Source organism: Parasteatoda tepidariorum, chromosome 3 (genome assembly GCF_982258835.1).
Source record: "Parasteatoda tepidariorum strain Cologne lab strain chromosome 3, Ptep-v5.0, whole genome shotgun sequence".
Lineage (NCBI taxonomy): Eukaryota > Metazoa > Arthropoda > Arachnida > Araneae > Theridiidae > Parasteatoda > Parasteatoda tepidariorum.
In genome coordinates, this window is record NC_141757.1 from 61,156,279 (window position 1) to 61,181,847 (window position 25,569).

At 28.2% G+C, this 25,569-nt stretch overlaps 1 protein-coding gene, 1 long non-coding RNA gene and 2 other non-coding genes across 6 annotated transcripts in view; all 4 read left to right on the forward strand.

Moving 5' to 3' along the window:
• LOC107439742 (phosphatidylinositol 3-kinase regulatory subunit alpha) overlaps positions 1-3,237 on the forward strand; it is a 102,148-nt gene extending 98,911 nt beyond the window's left edge. For all 3 annotated transcript variants that reach the window (XM_043044325.3, XM_043044326.3, XM_043044328.3), the window contains exons 20-22: positions 768-851; positions 1,423-1,593; positions 2,766-3,237. In XM_043044325.3, the coding sequence (XP_042900259.1) occupies positions 768-851; positions 1,423-1,593; positions 2,766-2,976 (466 nt within the window). In that variant the 3' untranslated portion in view covers positions 2,977-3,237. The remainder of the gene's footprint in view (positions 1-767; positions 852-1,422; positions 1,594-2,765) is intronic.
• An 8,157-nt stretch (positions 3,238-11,394) lies between these two features.
• The window catches only part of LOC122269752 (uncharacterized), an 85,936-nt gene continuing 71,761 nt past the window's right edge, over positions 11,395-25,569 (forward strand). The window contains exons 1-3 of the long non-coding RNA XR_006225367.3: positions 11,395-11,548; positions 13,824-13,890; positions 25,020-25,139. This is a non-coding gene — a long non-coding RNA (uncharacterized LOC122269752). The remainder of the gene's footprint in view (positions 11,549-13,823; positions 13,891-25,019; positions 25,140-25,569) is intronic.
• Positions 15,338-15,635, forward strand: LOC147813837 (signal recognition particle RNA). The gene has a single exon (XR_015432802.1).
• Positions 21,280-21,352, forward strand: TRNAA-AGC (transfer RNA alanine (anticodon AGC)). The gene has a single exon. It is a non-coding gene; the product is annotated as a tRNA-Ala (tRNA).

The following is a 25,569-nucleotide window of genomic DNA, read 5'->3' on the forward strand; positions in this document are numbered from 1 at the left end:
ATCTTTTTATTGTGGCTAATATAATCGAGCAAAGAATTCTTCGTCAGAAACTAATTATTTTATAATGATTATGTAAAGTCTTTAAGAACTATTTTGCATTTTATTAATGTATATAGTGCTTAAAAATATTTTTTGAGTGATTAAAAAGTACTTTAAAGGTGCTTATTTTTTGTTGACAGATTTGGCTATGCACCCTGTTGATTAGAAAAATTATTTCTTAAAGCACTCCTTTTTTCGTAGATTGAAATGAGTTTCATGAAACAAAATCAGTTTTTCGTTGCAAGAAAGCCACCAAGTTACAATTCAGAAAAAAAAGAGTCTAATATTCAGAGTGTTAAATGTGCTAACTTTAGATATGTGGCTTTAAATAAAAAATTTTATAGTTAAGGATATTTGTTGTTTCTACAAAAGGGCATGATTCATGTTTTATTTTTTAGAGGACTTTGATTTTTAATTGTTCTTTTACAGTTATTCAATGTTTTTAATGGAAATAAATGTGAACTGAATAGTATTTAATAAGTGGCTTTTGAAATCTATTGTCACTTGCCTTGAAAAATCACCCTACACCCCAAAAAATACTTTTTCTATGTATATATAATCTGCATTTAAGTATATAAATTTTAATGAATTTATTAAGCAATTTTTTAAATGTTTTATTAAAATAATTAGCCTTTTGTTTATTTAAAAAATTTTATTGTCTTTAGTTTTCGTTTAAATATATTTTACAAATATAGAACAAAAAGGTAATTTTTTTTGTCTGTTTACAGAATGTTAGCTGCCAAAGGAGTGAAAAAAGAAAGAGTACATAAACTCCTGCAAGAATCATCTGCAGAATCTAAGGATTTGATGAGGTATGTCCAATTCGTGAAATTGTTAAAAAATATTCCATTGTCACAATTTTATAATAATGAAATATTTAAAAATTAAATATATTAACTTGTAAGAAAATTAGTACATAATTGAGATGCTGTTAACAATGTTGGTGCTACCTCTAAAAAAGGGGGGCAATACAAAATGCAATGGGAAAATATATAGTTATGTAACTTTAAAAAATGCTTCGTTATAATTTGATATTTAGCTTCTTTTTTTTTTACTTACTCAAAAAATTGCAACCATAACCTATATATGAGAAATAGTTCTTTATAGCAGTATAATTAGTTTTAAAAATAATTTATTAAAAAATAGTATTATTATTACAACTAAATTATTAAAAATTTAATACGCATAGTATTTTAAATATTTAAAATCTAAACTGATTTTGTATTAATTTTTAATTATTTTGGAAAACCCTATTTAAACTGAATGTTACAATCACAAAATTTTATTTTAGGCGGGCTTATAGTGTTAAAAAAGGATGTTGGCACTAAAAATTTTGCTACCTGCATTTGCTTGTGTTCATGATTATTTTCTTCTTAATTATAGAGAGAGTGCTTTTCTTCAAGATGATGAAACTCTACCCCATCACAATGAATCACTTTGGTTTCGTCAAGATCTCTCTAGAAATGAAGCTACTAATCTTCTTGCCGGTAAACCGGATGGAACTTTTCTCATCCGCAATAGCCGGACGCAAGGTCAATATGCGCTTTCGATAGTGTAAGTATTTTTTTCATTAAAAAATATTACTGCTAAGTCTAATTACCTTAAACTTTAGTAAGTTAAGAACTCTTAAAACTGGTTAGGCATGTAACTGTGTATTTATTAATGTAATAACTAAGTTAATCTAAAATAATTACAATGCTTTTAATTCATGATATAGGGAATTACACAAAGTGCTCCCAAAACATAGAGAACAAGAAATTTTACTCAGAAACAAAAAAATAATAATAAATAAATAAATAATCAGGAAAAGGGGCTTAATTTGAGTTTAAGGCACTTAACACTTTGCTGATCAGCAATTTTACACTGAAACCTTTCATTTCACTGGCTATTATTTTGCGATTGAATATGAAAGTATGATAAAACATTCAAAATAACCTCCAATTAATTTTTATTTATACTGAATGAAATGAAATGAAATATTCTATATCATCCTGAGTTTAATAAATTGAAATAGATAATGCAAATGCATTGATGAGTTAACTCATCACTGGTCAATAATGCGTTAAAAGTCCAATATTTTTCCATAAAAATTTTTACAAATTCTGTGAGAAATTTTTTTTGTGTGCCAATTTGGTTCAATTAATATAAATGGATAGATACCTATTAAATTTTTTTTTTTTTAATCATAAATACATTTATATTTATAAAATTCTATATAAATTTTATCTGTTGAAAATACTCCATTAACAAAAATATTTGTCTTTAATATTAACTAAATATTTTTTTCATCATATATATTAATATAAACTGACAGCAAGTATTTCCCATATTGAACTGCCAGCTACTTTTACAATTATACTTAATATGTCTTAAATAGCACCAACAAAAATAAAATTAAAAACATGTTTGTGTCATCTATTCTAGTATCTTTTTACTGTTAACGACCTCAATTCATTTTATGTTGTTTAATATATTTGTTTATTTTCTACAAATAAAAGTTTTTGTAACAGTTTATTATGTATTTGAATTTTAAAAATAAAATTTATGCTTTCAGTAATTAAAATATAATTAAGTAACTTTGAACTAGCTACATATTAAATAATTAATTATTGATATTAAATAAATAAAATTTTATAATAAGTTAAATCAACAGAAAATTAAAGAGTAAAATAATTGTTTATTTTCAATTCTACCATCACTAACATAATTTATTTTATATCTTACAGAGCTGATGGCAAAGTTGGACATTGTCTCATTTACAAAACTGAGAGAGGTTACGGTTTCGCAGAACCTTACAATGTTCATCCGAGTTTAAAAAGTTTAGTGCTGCATTACGCTCAAACGTCTTTAGAGGAACACAATGATACTCTAAAAACAACTCTCGCTTATCCGGTTTACAGCCTTGACCAATATGTCACTCAAAGTACAAATTGCTGATCTATCATCATCAACAATCATCATGTTCATCTTTTGAGGCATTTGTTTGATTCTTCAATCTTCTCTTTGTTATAGTTAAGATACAAATTATGTTTACAGAATTTATACCGTCAACTTAAATTTCGATAAAATTAATTCAATTGCTTCAGTCTTGATTTTAGATTTTTTTATAAGCAATTGTTGAATGACTTACCATGACATATCATTAAAAACATGACCTTTTGGCTGATTCTGAAATTAAAATAAAGAATAATCAACATTCTGTAGAAATCATTTATGTAATTGTTTGTTAACAAATATCATTTTTTAAAAATTTGTTGTAATGTCCCTAGCAGCAAAATAACTTACAGCCACTTAACAACCAATATCGGTCCTATAGAATTGTTAGATTCACCTGATATTTTATATCTATTATTTAGCCAATATAGGTCCTATATTGCCCACTGTAGGCCATTCTAGGACCAATATTAAAAAAATCTAGACATCCCAATATTGGTCCCTCGGTAAATGTTCTTATAGGAGCCATATCGAGCCAATTTTGAACTCAACTGGGGCCAGGGTAAAAATTGTTGCTAGGGATAATTTAAATATTTCACATTCAAATTTTTTTTATTTTGAATTAAAAAGATTTATTTGTAAATTAAAAATATACCATTTACTTAAAGCATTTACTCTATATGAAATGATTTCAATATGCCCTTTTATATTATAAACTTTTAATATTTGAACGAGGCCGTACAAAGTAAAATTTCATTACTTTGCCTACAACTATGATTTATATAATCCGCAAATGATATAATTAAACTTTTATATGTAATTGGAAAACAAAGTACTTAGAATCTTCTCCAATACTTAAAATACAATTGTTTAAGTGTATGTAGCTATGCATATTAACATTTCAAGACTGAAGTTGTTGAAGTAGAATCATCTTTATTTAATGTAGAAATGCTAAATTTATGTTTTAAAAAATGTTTCATAAATTATCAATTAATTGAGATGACTTTTTATGGTTGATTTTTTGATAAGAATTTTTTATAAATATTATTTCACTTATTCTTAAATACAAGTAATTTAATTTTTAAAAGCAAATATTGAGAGAAGTTATTTTCAAAAAACAAAATATTGCACAATTCATAATATTTATTCTTTATACATCTTCTACTTACCTGCAACATATAGCAACAAACATCATTTTATGTGCTTTTGGTTTTTCTCAACCAATCAATTAACAATCATTTTTGATAATGTATGTGTGTGGTAGAGCTCGTCAAAAGGATGTTTAATACAATTGTAAAAATCAAACAAGTGTTTATATTATTTTAGATATGAAATTAATATATAGTTAATGTATGATAGTCTTTTGTGAATGCTTGTTTATGTTGGAATGCATGTTAATTTTAGATTTAATTACTTATAATTAAATTTTTCATGTTGTTAAGTTTATTGCTGTCTGATTAGTTTATTCTTCCATTTTCATATAGTTTCTTTTTCTAATAATAAATTTAAATTTCGTATTTAATTTATATATTTTTTAATAAATAATTTACGTTTTGAATTTATTTTAGTCTCATATTTGCATTAGAATTTGATATTTTTAAAAAATGGTATTTTGTTCGGTGAAAATTTTATGACAATTACTTTTTTGCAAGGAAAGTTTCTTACAATTTCTAAAATAGCAAAATTCAATTACATTTTAAATTAATTTAAATTTAGAGGAATAATAATACAAACGTTTAAAGAATATGATGACTCTAATTTTTTATTGTTTTTGATTTCATAAAATTTTTCTCTCTAGTTTTCAAAATTTAGTCATGAATTTATACATTCATAAACAAATGTACAATATTTTAACTGAAATTTGATATTTCAACTAAAAAAAATCTATATTAATATTTTTTTAGTTTACTACTTCTGTGAAATTTGCAAACTGTTTATTGGTGTAAAAAATTACTCATATAATTTCAGTTAGCTAATTTAACAAATTTTATTGTTCATGTTATGAAATTAGTAATGGAAGCGTGCAATGTGTAAAATATTCTGTTTGTGTTTAATGTTTGTTTCATTAATACAACATAAGAGGAAATCATTCTTACTAAAGTGCGAGCTCTACTCAATATTTGACAGTGATGAGTTGTTTATTCCATCGTGTCATGTGATAATTGTCTGTGATGTAATAATGTACATTTTGTCAAGGCAATGTTTTTCATACGATGACGAAATTAGTGTTATTTTATCAAGTAGACTAGTGCTTTGTTAATTAAATGTTTAATTGTCCTAATTTTTTTCCATAAATGAACTGTATATATTTTGAACGAACTCATAATGTGTTAGTAAAAATTTAATGACATTATATAAATTTGTGTTGTTTCATTATTATTGTCACTGCAATTAATTACTTTTTTTCTGCCTCCATTAGACCAGTGTTTCCAAATTCTATGGTACGCTTACCCCCAGGGTTACGGGAACAGTTTAGCGGGGGTATGCGTTCTTATGCGAAATATCTTGCAACAAGCGAAAATTTCAAAAAATTTTATTTAAAAACAAAGCTAGCCACGAAAATTTACGATTACGTATTTTTCATTTGGCTATTTTTTGCAAAGTTAACAGTTAATAATTAGTGGTGAACGCAGCCAGTTGTGATTTTTAAGTTTTGTGCAATTTTTTTATAGTAAAGGTTTGACATATTCTACTTATTTTGATTATTTTTATAAAATATAATTTTTAGCAAAAATAATATCCTTCTCACTGATGCAAATGAACTTATTAACACAACTTTGTACCAAGAAAGAAAAATAAGCATAGTTTAAAAGAATAAATTTTTTTATTAGTGGTACACAGCGTTTCGAAGAATTTAGAAAGGGTACACAAGAGTCATAAGTTTGGGAAACACTGCATTAGACTATAAATAAATTTTAAAAAAAAAATAATAAAATAAACAAATTGTTATCTTGTGCATTTTCACTGCTTTTCAAAGTAAAATTGGTACAAGAAACAAGGCTATGTGTTACCAAAAATTTTCAAACAATCTCTAGCATAATCTTAGTTCTCAATGAAGAGGTAAAGGTTCTCCATGTGTCGATAATTAAAATAGAAGAGAGAGATTATAAAATAACAGATTTTGTTATAGGCATATCCTCATACCAATAGTTAAGCTTTTTCTTTTCTTTTTTTAATTCTAATATTGTTATTCATACTAACATTTTCAATTACAATTCTTTTATAATAACTTAGTCCTGAGATCATTCAAAATCTTAGTGTGTTACAAATATGTGAAATTCACTTAAATGAGAGGCTTGCTAAATAAAAAATTTTGTTTTAAGCAAGCTCAATTACCTTACCTGCTCACAACTTTGCCTCTTTTTTTTCGAATACTGCGTCACACCCTATAATATCTCTTTTCGATTCCAACTCATTTTTCTAATGTCTTATTTATTAATGGGTTGAGTTCATTTCAACAACAATAACTTCGTCGGCAGGTCGTTTTATCGACTTCAGTGTTCCCCAGTGTTCATGGATCAAATGGTTCCGGGCCGCCCATTTCATTGAAACTGAATTTATACCCCAAATTAAAAATATCTGTGTTCCATTAAAATTTTATTTATTTAAAAAAAAGGGGCCCTTGAAGGTAGTGACATAAATTTTTTTAATGTATCATTATCTCCGATTACCCCCAGATGGAACCATCTCATTGCAAAGAAACAAGCTTAGGGTTCTCATTGATTTAACGTTCTAGTAAGTTAAAATGCTAAATCACTTTATAGTTATTTTTTGGTGTAACTGTATTTTGTTTTGAAGACATGTTTAAATACAATTAAATTAAAATTAATATGATGTATATTAAAATTGATGTATGTAGTTTAAAATTATCTAAAATATAAACAATCAGCGCCCCCCCCCCCCTTGTGGGCCGTGGTAAAATTATCAAGCATTGACAGGTCCGCGGTGGTCCGGGAACGCTGGACTAGGTCATCTGGTCATGCTTAATTCTGTAAAAAAATTTAGGTATTTTTTAGATTACCCGATATGTCAATTTATTTAGTATTGTTGGAATTTTTTAAACCTAGCTTGAAGCAAAACTTTTATATTCTGTTGTCAATTGCCAAAAAGAAGCTTTTTTAAAAAATAAAAAAAAAATTGAAAGTGCCTATACTAATTGTTTTAACATCACGTTGCAAAAACAAAACCTTTATACATTTAATGTTTTTATATATATTTATTTTGTTAAATTTTGAAAACACATTATTATAGATTAGATTACACAAGAAAATAGCAATAACACTATATGAATGAAAAGAATGGGGGGGGAAAGGGTGAATAAATGAATTTGCTAAATATTGAAACCACTTCCTTGATAGATGATTTCATCGACTACATCATTTCGTCAACAGACCATTTCCAGAGCAAAAAATTCTCGAAATCTGTCGATGATCAGAAAATTATACTACCATATACAAGGTTCCGCCACAATATTTTGCATTAATACCGTTTAAAATCTTGTTAAAAAAAACGCAACAAACTTTTACTATGATAACAATCGTAGCAATTACAAGGAATTTAATCAGAAAAAGCTCAGATCTTTTAAATTTATCTCTCTATATTCAAAAACGCCAACCCCGTTGTTATCGGTAACAAACTATTCGACTTGGGAACGTGAAATTAGAGAGAAGTGCAGAAAAGACCATTATAAGCTCATAAAAGACCATTATATTCCATAAAAGACCATTATATTTATTATATTATATATAGAAATGGTAAATTTATAAACTTACCATTTCCGCATTATCCCCACACATATGTGAACTCATTTCATTAGACTCGTGTTGTCATTGGTACTTTTAAACTCATTAAAGGTTCATTAGAAAGTGACAATTCAAATGTGACTATTGAAATATGTAATAAGTATATTCATTCATGTCATAATATCGCCAGTTGTTAAAAACGCGGAATAAAAATAATCTATAGTTGCAACTAAAGTAAAAATTAAGAAGTTACTTTTCCACTATAAAAACCTTGTTTTGTTTTTTTTAATTTATGCTATTTAACAATTTAGTATTTTATTTCGTACCTGCATATGAAAAAGTGGCATAATTTTGCCCTCTACCCGAAATTTACCGAGAGAAATTGATGAATGAGAGAAATATCCAATTTTTTTACTCTAGCCCAGGAGCACACCCCCTCCCCTTGATATTTGGAAACTACATTTTTTTAAAAATTATTCACAAGATACCATTCGAATCTCTATATACAATTATTTAGGATCCATTATTATTCTTGATTACTATACTGAAGTTCGCAGTTTTGCTAAAGTGTAATTAGAAAAAGATAAAATTTTTATAGTTGTCCATTTTGGTTTTAGGAAGCTTGTTACTTATACTCTGTTAATTATCCGTTCAACCGTTTGAATTTCTTTCTTAGCTTCGAAAATAAAGCGAAATAATTTTGTTGAAAACAAAGGCTTCACAGATCATGCTTTATCTATTAATTAAAATCTCAAAATTAACGAATTGTGTTTCGTAACACCATATGTCTACACTCATAACTAACGAAAGGAAACTATGTTCCTTGCACATCAGGAACAATAATTCTGATTAACGGCAGTATATTAAGGAACTGTGGGGCTAGGCTACCTACAATATCAACCTACTTCTATGTAAAGGTGCACCCCAACATAGAATCGAGTTAACACGTCTTGTATACTATATATCTTATATACACGTAGTGAATTTGAAATGAATAGTAGTGGTAAACTGCGGGGACCATTCTGACTAATTGCGTGCACAAACACATGCACACTCGAATACGCGATTATGTTTAGCTCTGGATTGTGATAGGTTTGCTAAAAGAAGATTATGAAAATTCGAGAACTTTATCTCCCCAAGTTTGAAAGGAAAACTTAGAGAAAACCATTAATTTGAATCCCATACTTATTAGTAAAAACTGTAATATGGCATAATTTTTTTTAAAAAATCAAATCAACAATTCGAGCTACTTCCAAACTGCACAATGCGTACATTACCGTTAAAATTTCTATGAAATCCACTGGAGGTTGTTATCAAATGCAGATAATTGACAAATGTTCAAATATGGGTGATCCGAGATGGTTGAGACAACTACAGTGCAGTTTACTCGTACTGTAGGTACAGAGAACTCGTAGACAACATGAAGCAAAACACATATATTCAGTAAGCCCGCACACAATATATATTTAAAAGGAATAACAAACTGTTCCATCAAGGCAGGGTAAATAAATTGAATAATAAAAACAGAAGAGGGGAAATTTTTCCCTCGAAATGAAAACACCACTGCTCATAGCCAATATATCAGCAATGATTAAATATGAATTCGAATCTACGATGCTGTCATCAATCTTTGGTAGCATCAATGTTGTCAGGGTTTAATTGATGGCAGCCTTCAATTCAGCCACAGACTGAAACTGCCTGTCATTTGCATATACAGCCTTACCCTACTGATGATGTAGCTTTCTTCTTTCTTAAAGATTAGGATAAGAAAAATCGACAGTCCATTCCGTGCTTTTACTCTATTATCTAAAAACTATTTCCGTGAAGATTTTCTAGATCAATGGAGGCAATATCTTGCTGCAAAATCGAATTTGAATCACCAATTTTTGTTGCTGTTGTTAGTTTACGTCGCACTAGAGCTGCACAATGGGCTATTGGCGACGGTCTGGGAAGCATCCCGGAGGATGATCCGAAGACATGCCATCACAATTTTGATCCTCTGCGGAGGGGATGGCACTCCCGCTTCGGTAGCCCGACGACCTGTGAGCGAAGTCGAGCACTTTACGGTAGCACAGTTTAACGAGGACCAATACCGCACACCCTCGGTCCCTACGCAGACTGATCCAAGTGGTCACCCACCCGCACACTGACCGTAGCCAGTGATGCTTGACTTCGGTGATCTGCTGGGAACCGTGACTTAACGATCAGTCCACTGCGGGACCAATTTTTGTTGCAAGCAACAACGTATGTTTTTTTTTCACCAGCTTTTCTTGGTAATTGATAGCCTTTATATGGACAAGAGAAAAAGCTATGTTAAGTTATAGCTATGAAAAATGTTAACGGAAACTGTTAAAAAAAATTAGATAAACGTTTTATCAAAGGCCGGCAGAGAGTTGCATACCGATTCTGCGAAGATTTTCGTTCAATTAAAAATGACTGAAAATAAGCTTGAAATGATTTCTTCACATCCGCAGTTCAACCTGCAGAACTGTAACCGATTTAATGGTATATATATTATTTCTCTGTTACTTATGCTGTTCACTTAACTATCGAATAGTCCTTGTGGGATCTTGTCCCAATCCTCTCTCAAGGCGGTTTTCAGCTCTTGCACGTTTGGAGAGTATGCATTCTTTGTGAAACACGTCGACCGCCTAGGGCCCCCAATGATTAGATACCCTCTTAAAATGGATTTTTTGAAAACAATTTTTAAAAAATTAAGAAAAACAATGATTTTTCAAAATGTTATGATTATTTTTTAGTTCTAATTTAATAAAATAAAGTAAAATTAAATTTATTGTTATTTATTTTAATTTTAAATATGCTTTCTTAAATGAAAAGATATATAAATACTTTTACATATGATTAAATAAAAAGTATACGAGAAATTTTTTTTATCTAAGGGTCCCAAAAATTTGAATGGCCTAGGGCCCCGCTTACGCTTAATCCGGCCCTGCGTCGGCCAAGGGCAACCTAAAGCATACACTATAGGATTTAGGTCCGAGCAATTATCATGCAAAGTTCTATTACCCAGAGTTTTAAAAGTCACGATTTAAAAAAATATTATTAAAATAAGATTTTTTTGATAACAACAGATAAGTATTTTTACCTTGTGCTTTAATAAAAGATTAACGAAGTGTTATATATATATATATATATATATATATATATATATATATATATATATATATATATATATATATATATATATCTGTGTGTGTGTGTGTATTATAACGTAATAAAAACAAAAAGGATAAAAGATTAACGAAGAAAATTAAGAAGAATAAGTTTTATTAACTGCGCATATGCGCAGTAAATAAAACTTATAAACTTATACTTGCAGCTTATATAAGCTGCAAGTATACAGAACTCATGAAACAGGTTAAAAATTTAGAGAAAACAAGGAAAAAGATATAATGATCTTTTAAAAGAGAAAAAGAAAATTCTTAGAAGCACAAGTTATTTAAAATTTACGAGCACAAGTAATTAAAATTTACAACCACTAATTTAAAAGCACAAGTTATTTAAAATGTAGCTGAAAAATATATACATTATGGTTGCTCAGTTTATAAAACTTTTTTTTTCGATAGATGGCGTGATGTTCAGTTTTAATAAAAAACTTTTATTTTTTAATGACATTAAAAAAGTCTTAGTTTGAAATTTGTTGCTAGTAGAATCGAATGCCACTCAATATTGTACCTAACTGGTGACTTAAAGAGTAAGTATGAATCAAAATGCGAATTGAATTAAATCATAGCTCCATACTTTGATATTTGAAATTAACAATATTTTCGAATAAATCATAATCTTTTTTCCTCAGAAGCAAGAAATCACAGGTAAGCAAATTTTGATTATTCACAAACTTAGCAATCGAAACATTTTGCAGTCACCAGTAGGGATTCTATTTAAAAATAAATTCAATATCTGATATTCAAATGTTATTTTTACTAATTCAAATCAAATAGTTGCTGTCAAGGTTATCACGACTTCCTGTTTTTCAAATCAAAAAGGCAATTTTTTAAGTGGAAAGGGGATTTTCCCATAAATCGAAGATGCTTGAAGGAAAGTTCCGTTTCTTTAACGTTCGATACATGAGTTAAAGAAATCAAAAGATATTGTTGCGTTGATGACACTATTAATTTTCAAAAAGTGCAGAAGGGCTTTTAAAACATAACGGGTGATAAGAAATAACAATTTTAAATTTCAGGATTAGCTTGAAGAAGTTTACTTTGATTATTCGCTTCTTGGTGATTTCGAAGAAGAGAAAAATATAATTGAAATTAAAAGGTTCTGCTAACTAAGCAATCGAAATTATTGAGATATTTAAGATAAAATTAATGTTTTAATTTAAACGAGAGGAAATCGATAAAGATAATTCCGTAATTCAAACGGATAAAAGACAATCGAAACGAAAAGACAACTATAGTTTGTCTACGGTAAGAACTCATCCCGCTCCAAAGTCTGAAGCAGCCTGGTGCTATGAAAACAAGAATAGAGCATTTTAGGGAGGGTAGCTTCTCTTACTTTAGGGCTAACACAATTGATGGAAGAAAAAGATTCTCTTTCTTTATCGCCGTCTCGAGCCAAAGTCTGTCCTAGACAGTGATCTCACACCCCTACTTGAGATAGTTATACCTCGTTACCATAGTCTCCTCCATGGGTCCAGACGAATGGCTAGGGGAGTTCTTTCTTTAGACAAACTATAAGTGTTGTCCTCTTCCTCCAAACAGCGTTTCACAATTTTTTTCAGCTACAGAATCCTAAGGGATGGTAATTTTTTCGTCAGAACCTTGACTTAATAAATAATGTAGTATATAAAAACTATTGTGAGCTTACTAACCAATAAAAGACCACTTAATTTTGAAAATATTTAAAAAGAGGAAGATGAGTAGAATTTCTTCATCGTTTTTTTCATTAATAATCTTGAATTAAGTTTTAATTCCGACAGTTGAATTAGTAGTAGTATCTAATTTAGTTTTGAGGTTATAAACTTAACAAAAATGAAACAAATAAGCGATTTTATAATTTTTGTTGAAACGAAAGCTAAAAGAGATGTTATAAAAGTTGAAATTGGTTAACAGGGAAACATATTTCTTTATTAACGAATTTAATCATATTATTCTGATTTGAAAAGCGCGATGGAAAATATAAATGTAATTTTTCATAAATGCTGGTTTTTCTCATGATATATTTTAGGTTTCGTTATTAGAACAATTTTAATTTTTTTAAACAAAAAATTTTGCTATTTTTTTTTCTTCACTTTATTTCACTTTAAATAATTACACAAATACGACCTAATAATAAATAAATAAAATATTATTAATTATATCTAAATATAAATAAGATTTCAAAAATCATTACTGTGAGATTAAAAAAAATCATATATTCTTGGAAACCCTTTCACCCTTCCATAGAACCCTAAGACTCTGCGGAACCCCATTTGGGATTCACTGCTCTAAATTACTGAACTCAGTGCAAAATTTTTTTTTTAAATTTTCATCTGAAATATCCTGCATATTCTTTACGAAACCATACTTTGTAAATGCATGCCATAACTTATTCTGTGGCTCATTCATCAATATCAGGAACTCCTGCATCCGCTCAATTTATTGCATTTCCCCCCCCCCTTTAAGTTCCCCGTTTAAAATGTTTACGTATAACACCTAATTTGGTTTTTGCCTCTTATAGCTTACTATGTTCGTAATGCATAATTTCTTATCAGCGAAATATAAGAGATGGAATTGGTTTGTTTTCAACAAAAATAAATTTCGTGATAACAATTTTCTCAATATAGATAATAGTCAAATTACTATCATTATCACTATAGGCAGCTTTTAAAAGATGATATAAAAATGAATGTTTTTTTGTTTGTCTCATTCTGGTATGCAATTACATGTTTGTGCAAAATTTAGTTAAATAAAGCACAGTGGGTTTCTTTCTTTCTTTATTTATTATTATTATTTTTTTAAACTTAAATATTATATAAAATTTTGGCAAAGATTGTTGGTTTAGTACATAGTAGCTTTAAATAATTATCGAAGTGTTAAGTATTTCTCATGTCTCAACGTAAAATTGTTTTTAGAATATAAGAAATTATTGTAAACTTTTTAGATGATATCCTGGTTTCACCCTGAAAAAATTTCTATGGGTACATTTGGACTTTGTTCCAGGTGTTTTGGTAAGTAAAATTTCAGATATTGAAAGAGTTAGGTTATGTTATCTCTCTATTTGATTTCAGGGAAGTAAAAAATGGAAGAAAATTAATAGAAATAAGTAATTTGATTATTTTTAAATTAGCTCTTTTATTATCACAATTATTACAAAAAAAACTTTTTAAAAATTAAAACAATAATTTTATTTTAATCTTGAATAATTCTTTAATTAAAGCTACAATTTAATTTTTTGTAAATAAGTGGCATATTTTTAAAATAAATGTACAGAATTTTTTTTTGTAGCTTAAATTTCAATTTAATTCAAATAAAAATGTAAGTTTACTACTGTTAAGCATGGTTTTTTATTACATAATTTCAGAAATGAGAAATGTCCTGAGTAATGGGTTTTATAAAACATATTTTATTAACTGAAAAATTAATTTGAAATTTTGATAAAGTTGGCTCATTTCTAAAAAAAAATTTAGGAATACATTTAAAATGAAAAATAAACACTTAGAAATGATTAGTGGTACAAATCTAGGCAGAAAACTCTTTCTATAAAGAAAAAAAAAAATTTTTTTTTTCAATTAAAGTTTTGCTATTCAAGTATTAATTTTTTAATTAAATTGGAAATATTAATTCATAAAAATTAACTCGATACTTTGGAGTAAGGAAGAAGAAAATGGATGGTAGTATCGGAATTCGGCAAAATAATTTTGTAAAATTGCATCGCCGAATTATTCTACTACCATTTAAATCTTCCTCTTACTTATTCCAAGAATAAAAATAGATGCAAGATAATGACAGAAAATATATTATCTAATATATATGAAAACCAATTAAAATTAATATTACAGCGAAAGCTGGATAAATGTATAGTTTGTATTGAATCTAACGTTATATAATGCGGAGAAAACAGCGATCTCTTTTTAATACTCGAAAATTGTGCAAAATAACTGAAGTTTTATGATGTTATCTAATATTAAGTGCAGCTTTGGAATATAGTAGTAATACAAAAAATAATTTTTTTTTAATGATGTATAGTTTTCATTAATATTTTTATGTTTTTGAGTTTAAATATAGTTTAAAATGTACATATTGTCAACATTTTTTTTAGTTTAATAGCCTTAATTAAAGTATTGAAATCGTTTCCGAAAATTTCTGCTGCATGCTTGTAAAAGTAACTTCTGGCTTGTGTGGTTTTGAAATATTTTAATGAACATTTACCGTGGAATCTCCAAAATTATATTTGCTCGTGCCCTTGGTTATTACTTTTATTCTTTCATAAAGCATCATGGTTTTTTCATATCGGTGATTCGATATTTGCTGAATTTCCAAAAATATAGAATTAAATAAAAAATGAATGTTTATTGTTAAAACGAAAACATCTTCAATCTTTACTCACCAGATGGCAGTACAATTTTCATGTCAGAACTTTTCAGCTTTTAAAGCTACTAAGAACTTCTTGAATCGACCGGGACCAGTGGCGTGGTCTTGTAATCCAGCTGCTTGGAGGTCTAGGCTGTTGGATGTCTTGAGGTTGGGAGTTCTGTCCTCCGCTCGCCTATGTTGATCAGGCGTCCGCATTAAGCACGATGTCGATATGGTGGAACCGGAGGAATTCGGAGCTACCAGGTTGTCTAAGGCGGAGCGAACCGGCCCAGGTCGGAAACGGAGCAGGCAAAAGCTCCCGCACCGTGCAGTAATGGGATAGCGCCCGTGAATAGAGAATGGTTGGCAGCCCATTCAACATAGTCAGACACAGTCTTTTTTTAAAAAATAAATTACCTTTTTAAAATAAATTTTCATGTTAATAAATATAACTTTTTTAAAATAAATTTTCATGCTAGTAATTATTACTTTTTTAAAATTAACTTTTATGTTAAAAATATTGTTCAAAATCGAACATAGTCAGACACAGTCTTTTTTCTTAAAAAAATTAATTACTTTTTTAAAATAAATTTTCATGTTAATAAATATTACTTTTTTAAAATTAATTTTCATGTCAATAAATATTACTTTTTTAAAATTAACTTTCATGTTAAAAATATTGTTCAAAATCGAATCAAATTTTTTTTCCCTTATTTTTTTGTATCAGAATATTTAGCTAAAAAAAATGAAATGCATTATAATAAGATTATGCAGAATTTGTAAAATTATAGCTTTTTACTGAATAAAATTTCACTTAAACCAGCTTTGATTATATTTCTTGAAAACAATATCAAGGTATTTAAAATATTAGTGGTACATTATATGTTCTGCTTCTTATGTGATTGCTATTAATTATATTTTTACCCAATACTATCTTTAATCTTTATATGCCAATGCGTATAATAACAAACGGAGCACCTAATTAACTTTTAATCGCATGTTCTAACAAGCTGTGTAAATTTTAAAATAATAATAAAGAATATTGATGATTTGAGGGGAATATGCTTGCAATACTCATAGATTTTCGAACTTTTTATGTGATATGCCTTATATGTTTGTTATTTAATTTATTAATGATCGAAAAAATTTTGAATTATAAGTTAGAGAGGTTTTTATGTAATTTTAAACATCAGCTTTATTTAATATACATTTTTATATCATTTAGTCTATTCTTAAATAAGAAAATCCAAATTTTAAGCAAAGTGTTTTAGTTCTCGAAGAGAAATTAGTATACTAATTTCGTCCAAATTTTTGATTTTGTTTTTATAATTACATAATTTAGTGTAATATTAAAATTTATGCTTCCTATTATTGAAAGTATTTAGGATCATTATTAAATTAAATAATAAAATCAGTTTATCGTAAAAGTTATTTCTCGTAGGGAGTTATCTTTGCATAAACAAAAATTTTAACCTTTGTGTAATTTTTATTTGTTCTTTATTACTTTTATTGAAGTTATACTTCTTATGCGACTTCCAACAAGGTTGCGTTAAACGTTTAACGATACATTTTTATTGGCCGGGAAATCACGTGGTAGGATCCAGTTTTCCCTCATTCATTTCCATATCGTTTTGGTTCTCACTAGCATAAAAATAATAAAAGTCATAAAAGTATTGTTTTTCTATAAACATTTTTTTAGTTTGACTTGATACACATATAATTTAATAGGGTAGTACTTTTTATTTTCAAATTTAGTGGATAAAAATTGTAAGAAATGAGTGCAAACAATCCCACGGACAATGCGACGGATTTAAGGTTATGTCAAGGTACGTCTCTTGTGAATTGATTGTTAGGTTTTCGCTTCTGAAATTACATTATGACGGATTCACATACATTTTTAATACAAATACACTTTCCAGGGCGAAGCGATGAGGCAACCACAAGCACTTCCACTGGTTCAAGTGGTCCACGAGGGAAAAATGCACAATATTACCGTGATTACAGAGCACGGAAGCAAGCGGAGCAGGAAAAAGAGTCGTTGAATAGAACTAGTGATCCATCTACGACTGCTGATTCTTCTACAATTAACGTCGCAGGTTGCGAAGTTTAACTTCTTCCGCGCGGAGTGTCTTCACGCACTATTTTTTTTTTTTATTAGTTTCGAAAACTTTATTTTACCTTGTGGTAAACACTCAAGAGCATTAACATTAATGAGCAAGAACTTACTTAAAATTTAAGCGATTAAATTGAGAAAGTATAATGAACGTTTTCAAAATTGTCGAAACTTTTTGGAAAAGCTAAATATAAAACAATTATAAAATAAATTTTTTTAAACCAATTTTCTGGATATTCAGGTTGCCTAAAGTTAACAGAGATTAAATTCGTATGTTCCAATTTTCAATATTATTTGTTTAAGAGTTAAAATTTTTAGTATTTGTGATAAATATGACTACTTAAGCTAAAGACATTTTTGAAAGGATGAGTTTTTTAAGCTAAGAAAAAAAAACTTTAGTTAAATTACCTGTTTTTTATACTAAGTTTCAGTAATTAACATGCAGATGACAGCACTATCAATTTGGAGATTTTCAAGCTATTCATTTTTTGTCACCTGGTGCTGCCATCTGATGGTTTGTTATTTTATGGAGTAATGGCCTAGTGCTATGACTTGTGGTCGGAAAAACTACATTTTTTTGTAGTTTACTATAACTACTTTTCGTTAAATGTAGCTATTACAATCTGCTTTCAAAATGTAGTCACTACTTTGCTACTTTTAGAAGACAAACTTAACTGTAGAACTTAATTCTCACCAATATTCGAAATGATTTTGAATCAAAAATTGGTTTGGTTAAATATGAAGAGATATTAAGAAGTTTTAATTCGTGTTTGTATGAAACAGTTCTTTATTCTAAAGCACTTTTTAAGAATTTGTTCTTAAAACTTTCAAACTCTATGTTTTTCTCGACAGTGGTTTGAGAAATGCTTTGAAATTGAATGCTTTGATTTAAGAGGTCAATGCGTTTTTATATCCCCCAAGAAAAAAGTACAGTGCGAAAATTAAAAAACGGACCACTCTGAATAACTTTTGATCTAATGATCGGATCTTTACGTTCTAATTCTCAATCTTTATGGTTTGAGTGGGTAACCGAAAATATGCTAATTAATTAGCGCAGACAATATTTTACGTTACGAAATCAGACACAAAAATGTACTTTATAGTTCCTGTGAAATCGAATTTTAAAAAAGTTAGATATTTAAAATACGATTTCTCAGGAACAACTTGTCGACCGATTTCGTACGATTTTTTCCGAGCATCAGACGGTAGATCTTATTAACGCTCGGCCACAAAAGCATTCTCATTGTGTACGTTGACGGGTTCGCGAAGGATTTGCACCAATCAGATTCGAAAATTTTTTGAGTTTGAACGTTGTTTCTTTATTTAACTAACATTAAAAGCCAGGAATCCCTACAGATAATTGTTTTTTTGTTTCGTACTTACTCGCTACATTACTTATTTTAAAAAGTAGCTCACTGCACTACAAATCGCGGAAGAAAATAGCGACTACAGTAGTTTTGCGCGGAAGTAATGCACTATAGTGCATTACTTCCGACCACTGGCTAAGATATATATTTATGAATAATTTTCAATCAGGTTCATAAATTAACGAATAAATGCATTTTCCAGTAATATGGAAACAAAGTTTTAATTTAGTTGTTCAGTTTATTCTTTTTAGAACGTAAAAAAGAATAATAATTTATTTGGTAATTTATATTTGTGTCAAACTTGGATCCATTTAAAATAATTGTTAAAACACTAACTTTTGCACTATCATTTCTGATTTCCTTTTTTATTAAACTTAAAATAATTTGAAAACTAGAGTATTGTGTGCAGATTATATTCACACGTTTTCAAATAAAACTGCTGATCTATTTGAATAAGAAATTATTATTACTTACATTAACTCGAACAGTGAATATATATTTTGAAACCGTAAAATATACAGGCATAAAAACGCACGTTACCGCTGATGGAGGCCGATCATAAAAATTATAACTTTCGATAGTTTTAGAATTGCGAATATATTTTATTTGGTGCTGCCATCTGATGTATTAATTCTTAAAAGCGTGTTAGTTTAATTCATAAAAATTATTACCTCTTGTGATAATATTGTCGTGATGCTTTCTAACAGTTTAAAACTTTTAAATGCTTTTCAGCATAAAAATTTGTATAGCTTACGATTGTCATATTTTATTTGTAATGTTTTAGTTCGTTTCGCCCCTTGTTTATGAAACCTCGTTTTCGCCTGGTTAAAAAAATGAGCAAAATTTAAAAAAAAAAAACATTTAAAAAAAAAGAGTTAAATTAGCACAACTGGCAAATGGTAACTATGTTTAGTTGTTTATATCTGATTAATATTTTATTTCATATTATTTAAACTAATTGAAATGAAAATTTAATAGTTTATTATTTTTAAATATAATTAAAATTTTGTTGCTTATTAATACATTACTTAGTTACATTATAATTAGCTTATTAGTAATAATCTTATCAGTAGTTTAAATTACTAATTTGTTATCAAACATTAATATGATTTGTTATAGCATTATCTAGATAAATTTTTAATCACTCAAATATACGTAAATGGAACAGCCGAAACTGAATAATTTAATATTAGTTATAGATTTCATTTTTGACAAAAAAAAGTCTTAATAATTGTAGTTAATAGTCAGTACAATACTTTGTTAAACATTATACAGCTTATAAATATTTCTATTTTTTCAGAATATCTCTATTTCTACAAAATAATTTCATTATATTTACTAACAATATTATTATTATATTTTTGAAATTATTAATTCAGCTAATTTATTCTTGTTCTTTAATTGTAATATTTTATTTCATTTAAGTTTACTTGTAATTACTTGTAATTACTTATAATTAATTATGTTAAATTGCATAAAATTCACAAAAATTCAAAAACTATAAAACAAAATATGTATGTTAGTTTTATATCATTTTATCTAAATTCTGAAAGCATACCGCAGAATGTTTCTGCATTATTGCAATGATAATGTTTTGTTTACAATAATAAGATTTATGAAATCGACTAGTTACACAAAACAGTTCTTAGAAACTTTAATAGATGGCGTCACTTCATTATTTTTGTTAATGTTTTTAACATGGCGACTGTGGTTCAAGTATTCTCAATCTTTGCTGATTCCATAAAACCAGAGTTTAACTTAATTATCCAAAACATACCCTACATTCAGAAGTATTTAAACTTTTTGTGAAATCCTTTTCCAATTAATTTCGTTTTACAAAAATTCTAAAAGAGCTTTAAGAGCTTTATTTTTTTTTACAAAAATATAATTACCTTTACCATTAATATTCGATTAAATAAACTTGTGAGCAAAAACATCCTGTGAGCATTACCAAACACATAAAGTTTAAAAATTTGAAGAAAAATTAGAAGTTTAGGTTTTTTCTAAATTTATAATATTTTTTTGTCAATGGAAAACTCTGGAAATTATAGGGGTTTTGTAGATGAATACAGAAAGTTAGTTTGTAAAATCACGAACTCATGATTTAAAGTAAAAGAAGAAAATAGAAAAAAATTAAGAAGCTAGGTGAAAATATAATTTGTTTATCTAGTACCCGAATTTTTAATTTAAAAATGCATAAAACTTTTAATAATTCTAAGGAAAAATTTAAGTCATTTTGAGAAAAAAATATCTAGTACTTTATTTTTTCAAAATTACGAGAATCATTAGTGGGCCCTGAATTATATTAAAATTGATTTTATTGAGCTAGACTATATTTAAATCATTATTAAAGTAAATCGCAACCTTTATAATTGCATAAATGATGGAAAATAAAAACTCAGTTAATGTTATATGTTCGAATTGCACAGCTAGAAGTTTCTCTGCATTTTTTTAAAATGTTAACTTTATTCCAAGATACAAAAATAAAAAAAATTTAAATAACCTATTTTGTGAGAAAAGGAAAGATTTGTTATTTAAAATTTTAAAATCCTGTCTTGTCCGTCGGGGGCGTAGCTCAGATGGTAGAGCGCTCGCTTAGCATGCGAGAGGTACCGGGATCGATACCCGGCGCCTCCACTTTTTTTTTTTGTGTGGATGTCTTTTTTTACATAATTAGAGTTTTTTCGACACCTTCTGTTTTTGCAATTCAAGTAGGAAAAACATTAAAAATCAAAAAAGTTATTGCGTTGACAATTTCACAAAATGCAGCTATATTTTGCGTGAATTTTTTAAATGGGAGTCAGACTAATTTATAATAGTGTAAAATTATGTACACAAGTCGGACAATAGCGATTTACATTAGTGACGATTAATATTCGTATGTGTATTTTAATTAATTGTTTTATTTATGTTAAGGTGCATACATACTTTTTACTTTAACTTTTTGTGCTTTTTTTCCCATAATTTTGAAATTTTCGCCTCAAAGAATTAGAATTTAAAAAAAAAAAATGTTAGATTCTTTACAATAATTACTTCTTTTTCGTGGTTTGCATAATTAAATAGTTTTGAAACTTCAATTAAATGCAGTATTGTTTAAAAATTCGATAAAACTATGTATTTTTTACCACGTTTATATCAACTTGCCTTCGTGTATGTCTGTTCGGGTGGAATTTTGTAATCGATTTTAAACTAACTTCCCGACTAACTACAGACTTCAAATTTGGCACATAGTTCAGAATTGGATGACAATGCATGAAAATGAAGAGAAAAAAGACATACAAAGTAAAATAAAATTAAAATTAAAGAAAAATTTATATTTTCGAGATTGTCTTTTGTTGTCGATTCGATTATTTCAAATTAGTGTCACATGTCAGTTGAAAAGTTTTGTGTACAGTGAGTGAAAAATTGAGATTTTGGAAGTGAGTATAAAAAAAAATTTAAAAAAATCTAAATAAAGAGTAATATTTTTAAAAACCACGTTTTTGTAGTGGAGAATAATAATGAAAAAACAAAAATTTGGAAAACGAAAAACGTGGTGCGCATGAAATACATAACAGTACATATACACATTTTCTTACTCATACACATGCACAGCCACATACACATCCTCATAAACATCCTCATGCACATGCATAGACACAAACATATTCCACATCCACATTCAGATACAATTACAATAACAGATATACATACACATATTCTCATGAGCACACATACACACACTAATATAACATTACTGTTATGTATTTCATGCACCCCACGTTTTTCGTTTTTCAAATTTTTGTTTTTTAATTATTATTCTCCACTACAAAAACGTGGTTTTTAAAAATATTACTTTTTATTTAGATTTTTTTAAATTTTTTTTTCTTAATAATTATTAAATTCATTTATTGTATTTAAATTGACCATAACATAAAAATATGTATGTTCCTACTTTACAATTTAACATATAACAGGTGCAATTGAACATGTGAACTATTTATGTTCTTTTACTTTGATTAAACCAAAGGTACACGTATGTGTACCTATAACTATTAGCCCCCTGATAATATAGTTCATATTTTGTTTATCTTCTTGTGACTTATGGGAGCAAAATAGAAATTTGGAACAGTAAAACATTTTTGTACAATATTCCTTTATAATTCTGTAGAGAAAAGGTTAAAGAAGAAATTGCACTGATGGCGTGTTTCATTAACATGCTATTCAATTGAGCCATAAACAGCAATTTTTTAGACGTTTTTCTCACGGTATCAGGCATCAATTAAAGATAAATTTTCCTAAGCCCAGAAGTTAATTTACTTTTGAATGAACCGTTCCTGGAAGCCGAAAACGGCAACATTTAAAACAACAAACGACTGCGCTACCCGAGACGGCGTGATTCTACAATTCCAGTAAGAGATGTGGTTTAAAAAACCATTCCTGTATACTAGATATTGTCTTCGCATAACGGTTTCAGTTATTAGATGCATAAATCGTTCTATTATTTCCTCGGGTTAAGTAGCATAAAAAAACGAAATAAAAGGAGTAGGTGCTTTAAATGTAACCCAAAACCTGCTTTTAGTAACCTCCATCCACGGGTTCGAGTCAAAGGTCAGGAAGGTAAGGCGACGAGTATCTTTTTGAGATGATTCTGCCCTTAAAATTTTTTTTCAAATAACTGTGCATGTATTCTTCTTGGTCGAGCTGGAGAGGAAATATGAAATGAAATTTCACTTCCTGTTGTCCTTGCGGACTGGTAACGACCGTTCCTGACCGCATTTTGCATCTTCGTCTGATGGGCTTGGTATTCAAATTTGCATCGTTACTCTTTTTTGGTGTATAACGACGAATAAAGGAATCTCTTCAGAAATTCCATTTACGATTGAGTTTATATTTTCCGTGTTGGTTCAAGTTTAATACTTTTGATGTTTTCCATTGACTTAATTTAAGCCTGTAGGCAGTAGACTTGAATGTCAGAGGCTTGCTTTAAAATTAAGTTAAACTGCTATTAAGACATGAATTTACTTTTAACTTTTGAATCACTTAGTAATATTTCCTTTTGTTTCCTAAGTTAATTTAGCTATTTATATAAGAATTTAGCGGTTTAGATTTCGGACATTTTGAAATTAAACCTTTAGGCTAATTCAAATCATAAAAGGGAATGGAGCCGGATCTCAGAACTAAATTTATAGCGGATTATGAATTAAATGTACATTTTGCATACATATAGATGTATGTAATTAGACATAAAAGAATGTGTATGTAATTATTATATGACATATGTGATAGTAATTAAAATACGAACTTGAACTTTGTTAGAAAATATCAATTTAGTTTCCTTTATTTTTTTTTAATAAATTTTTTTGTTCTTAAGAGTTTTTATTTCATAATTATATTTTTTATGTTAGTAAATTTACAAAGAATAGTTTAAATAATTTATAATAGTTGTAAAAGATTTGATTGTCAAGACTCTAGTCTGTTACCTATCAAATTCATTACCATGTAGTCGGTTGCAGATTTGAGTGTTGGTAAAAGTTTTGGCATCATTAAGTTTTGTTTCAGTTCCAAATTATTCAGTTTTTCTAATTTTAAAAAAAAAAATTTTTTTTTTCAAATACGTATAGAAAAAGTTTTTATTTTTTATTATTGTTATTATTTTTTCAAGCATTGCAATCAAATGCCATAATTTTAAAATATGCAAGATATCCCAGATTTCACGCAAGAAGTAATTATCAAAGATAACTCAGATTTTTAATCAAAAACCGTTTTTATTTTATGCAAACACTCGCATTGTAGAGCAATACATGGAATAGCATAGCAGGTAAGGTGTGCTGGCACACGCACTTTGCTGCCGAAACTTTTAATAGCAGATTTATATAAAATTATTTGATTTCGTTGATACAGCATTGAATATTTTCTTTAAGGCACGTGGGATACCGGACTTTTTTTGCATAAACTTCAGGCTTCAGGGGAAAAAAATCAAAGAAAAAGTTCTTATGGTATAAAATCGCACAATATCGGTGTTTAATTCTGATCCCAGAAATAGATAGTTACTTTTCACGAAAATAAACTAATATAGCTTAAAATATCGTTCAAAACATTTTGTTCTTTAAAGCTTTGTTTTGTCACGTTTTGTTCTTTAAAGTAGCGTTCTATTTTTAATTGAATGAACTGTTAGCTGTTCAATTGTCTTTTTTTTCTTCGCCAGAAAAACTTTCTTATATAAATTTATTGCATAAAAGTGTCGTGTGAATTTTGGGACACTTTTTATAATTCAAGTGAGCGAATTAATTAATAATATTAAAAAGAAAGTCTATTCGTGTAGATCTCATAGACTTTTGAGGGGACAAAGATAGACTTTGGACTTCAGAACTGAGGAACCAACAAATCAGAAACTCCAAGCCTCATTAGTTTTGATAACACCCTCTACTTAAAGTGGATTCAGGTGACATTTCGTTTCTTAAATCTTTTACTACTTAGCTTCACCTACCAAAGTAATCAAATGCATGAATGACTAGAACACCGTTGTTTAGTTATTAAAATACAAAAAGGCCATAAGACAAAGAGCTTTTTTTTTCAGAGCTTAGTCTGTTTGTGAATATTTTAAGACGTAATTGTTAAACGATTTTTCTTCTAAGAATTCCTAAAGCTTTCACGTAAAACGTGTAATTTTATCTGCCATTGTATCCTGTTTCAATCCTACCAGATAATATTTTTGGCTGTTGGTACGATTCGGTTTCTTCAAAAAAGAAGTTTTCATCAATTAATCTTCAAATTCCCTTTTTTCACGCCTCATAAAGCATCAAATGAGCGCATGGCACCTGTTGATGAATGATACTTTCCATTTTACGATTGCTAAAAAACAGTCCGATTTT